The following is a 7,128-nucleotide window of genomic DNA, read 5'->3' as shown; positions in this document are numbered from 1 at the left end:
CCCCCCCGCCTCCCCGTACTATGCAGGACAGTTGGAAGCAGACAAACCTGTCAGCAGATGAACAGTGTCTCCACCTTAGCCCTGCTGCAGTGGCCACTGGAGATACTTGGGAAACCAAACCTTTGTTCTGGGTTCCTGGAACCCTGAAGAAGCTGCGAGTGCTCACTAAACTTTGGTCTTCTTAACTGTATTCAGGGGAGCTGCTAAAGGCTGGCGAGATGGCTTAGCCATGAAGAGCGTTCACCCACAGCTCTTTCAGAGGACCCACAAGGCAACTCAGGGTTGGCCCTCTTCTGGCTTCCAAGGGCATCAGGCACATGTGTAGTACACAGACAGACAGACAGACCGACAGACAAAACACCTATACACATAAAATAATAGAAGGAAGAGGAAAGAGGAAGCTGTTCAGCTTTGACTCTCCCATTTCCACATATCCAAACTCCTAAAGCAATCTCCCAGACAACTCAGCCATGATAAAGTACACACATAGTCCCAGCACTTGACAGACACAGGCAAAAGGATCCTGGAAGTCTGAGGCTGGCTTGGACTGCATACCTCAAGACCTTGTCCTAGAGAGATTAGAGGGCAGGGAGGAAGGAGGCAGGGAGGAAGAGAGAGAGAGGAGGGAGAGAGCAAGCAAGTAAGATATTGACAGACAGACAGAAAGACTGGACTGGGGAAGAACACAGACTCTCCTCCTCTGCCAACGGACCCTCATCAACCTGTTAATCTGCTATAGATGTTTTTTGGCTATTTAATCATGCCCCCTCTAAAGCCTGAACCCAGTTTGTTTGTTCTCTTGCCCTTACTGCCACACACACACACACACACACACACACACACACACACACACCTAGTAGTTTAACCTTACATAATCTAGGGAAAGGAATGGGGAGGGGAAACCAACACTGCTTTTTCTTTCTGCCTTCTCCTTCCTGTCAGGTGATCATGGTGACCGGGGATCACCCTATCACAGCTAAGGCCATTGCCAAAGGTGTGGGCATTATATCAGAGGGTAATGAGACTGTGGAAGACATTGCAGCCAGGCTCAACATTCCTGTGAGTCAAGTCAATCCCAGGTGAGGCCATTACAAAGATCACATTGCTGGCCAACACATCATCTCCCAGAGAGGCCCTGAGTGTCCCTTGGGAATATCTGGACAGCATACCTGGGATCCTTAGACTAAAGTTTTTCCTTTGACAGCCCAATGGCTGGTCCCTCAGACAAGCTTGTGTTCAGGCTGTGCCACCGATGAGCTGTGTCACCTTGGAAACATCTTGCAGCCCTGATCTTTCATTTTCTCAGTTATGAAATTCAGATGCTGTCCACACTGCAGTTGCTATAGGGATAGAATCTGCCTAGCAAATGGTACTTCTGCTTGCATGGGAAGGATGTTATGTCTCCTCTGAGAGAAATAGCAGGACTCGGCTTCACAAAAGAGAGCACAGAAGCAATAGTAGAGTCCCACCTCCCAGAGGAACTAAGGCACACAGTGGGTGGGGTGGGCGGGGAAGGGCAGCAGGACCTGCATGAGCATAGATGCTGTCTCTGCCCCTACCCTCCAGAGAAGCCAAGGCGTGTGTAGTGCACGGCTCAGACCTGAAGGACATGACGTCAGAGCAGCTGGATGAGATCCTCAGGGACCACACGGAGATTGTCTTTGCCCGGACCTCCCCTCAGCAGAAGCTTATCATTGTGGAGGGGTGTCAGAGGCAGGTGAGCAAGACAGTGAGAGGCAGAGACAGGGCCAAGTCAGGAGCCAGAAGGGCAAGGACTCGCTTCTCAAGCACCTTTGGTGTCCTTCCCCCATCCCAGGGAGCCATTGTGGCAGTGACTGGTGACGGGGTGAACGACTCCCCTGCGCTGAAGAAGGCTGACATCGGCATTGCCATGGGCATCTCCGGCTCCGATGTCTCTAAGCAGGCGGCTGACATGATCCTTCTCGACGACAACTTTGCCTCCATTGTGACAGGCGTGGAGGAGGGTGAGGAGGCTGTGTGGGCTACATGACATCCAGGATGTCTGAAGGCAGACCTTCTCTTTCCTCTGACTTTCACTCTAAGATTCCACGATGCTACAGCTTTAAACCTTCCTCTTAGAAAAATAAGCAGCCGGCCACAGCTCAGGGGCTAGGGTGGGGAGGGTTCCTCGGATCTCCCTGATGCCCTCAGAACCTCTCCACAGGCCGCCTGATCTTTGACAACTTGAAGAAGTCCATCGCGTACACCCTGACCAGCAACATCCCTGAGATCACCCCCTTCCTGCTGTTCATCATTGCCAACATCCCCCTTCCACTGGGCACTGTGACCATCCTCTGCATCGACCTGGGGACAGATATGGTGAGGCCAGAGGGCAGAGTCGAGCCAGACTAGGCAGTCCCACGGAATAGGGGTGGGGTGAGCTGCACCCAGGCATCTGACTAGATCCTCACCAGTAGACAGCAGATCAGCACAAGCCCGGAGGAATATAGGAATTCTCCCTCCACCACACTCTAGTACTGGGGATTGAACCCAAAACTCACTCGTGTTAGGCAAACACTCCACCCTTAAGCTATGTCCCTAGTGATAACAGGAGCTTATATACCAATGTGCTGAATTCTGTTGATGCTTCACTGAGCAGTTTCACAGACCTCTTCAGATACCTTCTCCTCCCTGTGTCCTGTGTGTACAGGTTCCTGCGATCTCATTAGCATACGAAGCAGCTGAGAGTGACATCATGAAGAGGCAGCCACGAAACTCCCAGACAGACAAGCTGGTGAACGAGAGGCTTATCAGCATGGCTTACGGACAGATTGGTGCGCCCAGCCAGGGCTTGGGAGGGTATCCCCTAAAGGTTGCTTCTAGTTCCCGAGAGAGATGAGTGACGGTTCAGGAAAGAGTCCAGCTGCCAGAGAGCCAGAGACTTCCATCTCTGTCTCCAAGGGATGGCCCTTTCCCTCCCCTTTCTCTACTCAAGTCCCACCTTTTGCTTATAACTGCTTTCAGGCATGATCCAGGCTTTGGGTGGCTTCTTCACCTACTTTGTGATACTGGCAGAGAATGGGTTTCTACCATCGCGGCTGCTAGGGATCCGCCTGGACTGGGATGATCGGACTACCAACGACCTGGAAGACAGCTATGGACAAGAGTGGGTGAGTGGGTCTGTGGATGTGTGCCTCATACAAGAAGGGGTGGGACTGAGACTGAGGTCCTGGTTGGAATTGGCTAGGAGCAGCCAAGAGGCTGATGATAGGCTAAGTGCCAGGTTTAACAAGTGTCCCTTCCTCTCTTCTGCCCAGACCTACGAGCAGCGGAAGGTGGTGGAGTTCACATGCCACACGGCCTTCTTCGCCAGCATCGTGGTTGTGCAGTGGGCTGACCTCATCATCTGCAAGACCCGTCGCAACTCAGTGTTCCAGCAGGGCATGAAGTGAGCACCTACCACTACCGGTCCCTACCAGGCAGAGGCCTCTGTACATAGTCACCAACCCACATAGGCCAGGATTCCAACACCAGCTCACCTTAGCTCCCGGGGCTCAGGTTTGCTAAGGAACTATCTGGTTGTAATAACATACTTAACCTTGGCAGTGTTTGAAACAGATCAAAAGTGAGGACGGAATAGCAAGACTCTTTCTCCTGAGTTGTAAAATTGCTCTGAAAGTTACTTTGTTATCGTTTCCTCCCTTCATGTTCATCTTCCATGTTTTCTTCTCACCTTTCTTCCTCCTCCTTCCTTCCTCTTCCATTCCCTAGTTAAATGGCATCCTTTCCCCAGTTCTAAATCCTGGGTCAGGTCTCCTGTACTCCATACCAACACTTGGCAGGTAGCTGGGTTTATAGCATTGATCTTGTGTGCTGCATCTGCCTAGGGGCACATTCAGGCCTTCCTACAGTGTGGCACCATATGCCTCCCAGGGAATCAAGTGTCTCACTCTAATCTTAAAACGGCTCCTCCGGGTGGGTATCATTGGACACTGTGTGGGCAAGAAGTTCCATGAGGTTGAATAGCTAGGCTGCGCAGCTGCTCATGGTTGTCTGGGTTGGTCTCTTCACCCCATATTGTAGTATCTCACCTGTCATGCGTACATCTGTCACCTCATCCACATGTGATTTTAACACAGATAGGGACTGAGTACTGAAAGAGCCAGGCTCTTTTTTCCCCTACCATAAACAAAGGTCACAATTCCCCAAATGAGTTTTGTCCCAGGGAATCTAAGAAATTAGGCACAGACCTGTACAAGACACTTATAAGGAAGTATGTGGGTGACACAGGAAGTAGAGACAGAGCCAAACTGATTCAGTCAGTCCACAGAGAGGCAAATAAGAACGATACAACATGAGCAGGAAGCTAAGCTAAGCACAGGAAGAAGCATTGATACCCACAAACCACCTTGCCAGAGACAGCCTCAGAGTGCCTAGGCCTCTAGACCGTTAGTAGTCCTCAGAGATACTGTCAGCAACATTTCAAAAAGAGATATGAAACCAGGCTCTTACTTGCAAGAATCTGCCAGGTTTTCTAGTGGGTCATCCTTAGATAAGCCCCAAGGAGACAGTGACAGCATATTAATCCAGTTCTTCTTGGGACCCATGAATATTTATAATAAATTTTAATACATTCATCACTAACAAGTATAAATTGGGAGACAAAAATCAATTAAAATATGGGCTGTGTGGAAAAGGAACACTGAGACATCCCTGTGTCCTCTCCAGCCTTCGCCTCATGCGGTCTGTAACTGAAGGAAACTTGTCTTCTTTTCTCCTTATTATACGTAGAGAGCAAGCACACAGCTCCAAGAAATTAAGCTCTCATCAGTCACCCAAAGTCAGGCAATGGAGAAGCCAGCCATACTTGACAGATCTGACTCTAGGAACTGCCCTCAGCACTTTGCTCGGTACTACTTTTAAATTCTGATGCAGACAACAGAGGTTAACCATTTCCTGTGTGCTATCACAGGAGCAAGCCTTGGCTGGGATCAGTATCTCACAAGCATCCTCTTCGTTCAAGGTCTGTAATAAGCAACCACCCAGGTCGAAGGAGGAGACGCCGAGAAAGAGGGCTCGGTTCAGAGGAGCTTTTAAAGACATCTTGTTGGGAAGACAGCATCTTCCCAGCCCACGGGCCTAGCGCACAATAACAATATCATATGTTGCCTGTGGACAGGCCCCTGTTGACTACAACATCTCTGGCACAGAGTTACATAAGAAATAACTATTTAATGAGCACACACACACACACACACACACACACGACAGTATTCAGAGGTGAACAGAACAAGCAGAAGAAAACATTTGTTTCCTTTGGTTACATAAAACATGAGAGGGTGTTTGAAAGGGACTTGGATGAAGGACTTCCTCACATTCCTTCCGGCTCCTTTCCCTTCTGTCCCCAGGGGTGTCCCTGGAGTTCCCCCTCCCGCTATCCTCCCACAAAGCTACCTGCCTTCTTTCCTTTGTCTTTCTAGGAACAAGATCCTGATTTTTGGGCTGCTAGAAGAGACGGCTTTGGCTGCCTTTCTGTCTTACTGCCCGGGCATGGGGGTTGCCCTCCGGATGTACCCACTCAAGTGAGCGTCTCTCTAGGGCTGATGGAGAGGGAGCAAGATGGACTTTAATTCTACCTTTGTGGCACTGTTCCAGCCTCTGAAGCTCCTGACACTTCCCCCTGTTGCTTCCAGGGTCACGTGGTGGTTCTGTGCCTTTCCCTACAGTCTCCTCATCTTCATCTATGATGAAGTTCGGAAGCTCATCTTACGGCGGTATCCCGGGGGTAAGCATGTCTGCTCTGCAGAGAGGTCTGTCTGACCTAAGGTCCCAGGAGCCCTGAGCATGCCCACCCCGGCCCTTTTCCTCTATATCCTGTATCCCATCTACCTTAAGGTTCTCTAAGGCCTCCACTTTCCTCTAGAGCAGTGGTTCTCAACATTCTTGGTGCTGTGACCCTTTAATACAGTTCCCCATGTTTTGGTGATCCCCCCTCCCCACCCCAACCATAAAGTTATTTCGTTGCTACTTCATAACTGTAACTTTGTTACGGTTATGAACCGTAATGTAAATATCTGATATGCAGGATATCTGGCATGCCACCCCTTTGAGACAGTAGACCTTGGGAGGCCTTTGGGCCTGACCTAGTACTTGTCTTGACTTCAAGCGGTGGAGTTTTGCTTTGACCTGTGAAAGGATCATTTGACTCCCCAAAGAGGTCACTTCCCACAGGTTAAGAACTACTGCTCTAGAATTCCAGGTTCGAACGGTCAGGTTAGAAGGGCCCTTCAAGGTCATCCAATCCTCTACACGCTTGCTGATAAAAACGATGCACAGAGGTGGATGTATCTGTTTAGGATCACAAGGAAACCCGAACACAGGGCTCCCGATTCCCAGGCATCAACCAAGACCTGGTTTGTGTTCCCTAGACACATCTTTGATCATTTGCTGGGTTGAAATGGATGGCCTACAAACCACACGTGGGCTACGGACAGTGTTTGGTGTACAGTGGCCCAATATTTGTGTGTGTGTGTGTATGTGTGTGTGTGTGTGTGTGTGTGTTTTAATGGGCCCAATATCTAAAGCTTTGGCATTTTCACATGGAATCTAAAATCTGACTTCTGAAACAAACATTAAGACCGTCAGTCTCTGTAGCACCAGCGGGACAGCTGCCTCCTTAGATGCTTGCTACCTGGGAAGCCCAGCAGGCATTTTCAGCATCTACCACATGAAATACAAGTCTCCCCTGAAGACAGACTTGTCCCCTCCCTCCCAGTTAAGAGCATCCAGCCCACCCAGCAGGCCCAGGGCTGTCCTTTCCCTCTAGCCTACTCCCCTGGCTACTTCTCCTCTCTAAACTCAGCTATTCAAGCCCTGGTCAACCCTAAACTATTCATGCCCTGGGCAGGGTTGATCTTTTGCCTCCTTTGATGCTCCTGCTTCAACCTTTATCCTATCTCTCCAACAGGCTGGGTGGAGAAGGAGACGTACTACTGAGCTCAGCGGCAAAGGAAGAACGAGGGGCAGGGGGAGATGGGGTGCTCCGGAGGGGTTGCTGAGGGTTGTGGTGAAGGGAGGGACTGGGGAGTCAGAAGGAGGCACCTGAGGGAACTAAGATGGTAGCCTTGGGTAAATAAACTTGAGGAGACTGCTCCAGCTGCTCCACAG

The 7,128-nt window shown here is 50.2% G+C and overlaps 1 protein-coding gene across 1 annotated transcript in view; it reads left to right on the top strand.

Annotated features, from left to right (window-relative positions):
- LOC110296540 (sodium/potassium-transporting ATPase subunit alpha-2) overlaps positions 1 to 7,128 on the top strand; it is a 23,440-nt gene extending 16,312 nt beyond the window's left edge. Inside the window, exons 14-23 of the mRNA XM_021165275.2 lie at positions 943 to 1,079; positions 1,567 to 1,717; positions 1,817 to 1,985; positions 2,186 to 2,340; positions 2,672 to 2,795; positions 2,986 to 3,131; positions 3,279 to 3,409; positions 5,442 to 5,543; positions 5,655 to 5,746; positions 6,929 to 7,128. Of these exons, the coding sequence (XP_021020934.1) occupies positions 943 to 1,079; positions 1,567 to 1,717; positions 1,817 to 1,985; positions 2,186 to 2,340; positions 2,672 to 2,795; positions 2,986 to 3,131; positions 3,279 to 3,409; positions 5,442 to 5,543; positions 5,655 to 5,746; positions 6,929 to 6,957 (1,236 nt within the window). The 3' untranslated portion in view covers positions 6,958 to 7,128. The remainder of the gene's footprint in view (positions 1 to 942; positions 1,080 to 1,566; positions 1,718 to 1,816; positions 1,986 to 2,185; positions 2,341 to 2,671; positions 2,796 to 2,985; positions 3,132 to 3,278; positions 3,410 to 5,441; positions 5,544 to 5,654; positions 5,747 to 6,928) is intronic.

This window comes from Mus caroli, chromosome 1 (assembly GCF_900094665.2).
Source record: "Mus caroli chromosome 1, CAROLI_EIJ_v1.1, whole genome shotgun sequence".
In the NCBI taxonomy this organism is placed as follows: domain Eukaryota; kingdom Metazoa; phylum Chordata; class Mammalia; order Rodentia; family Muridae; genus Mus; species Mus caroli.
Note: the sequence above shows the minus strand (reverse complement) of the source record. Positions and strands in the feature narration are given on the sequence as shown.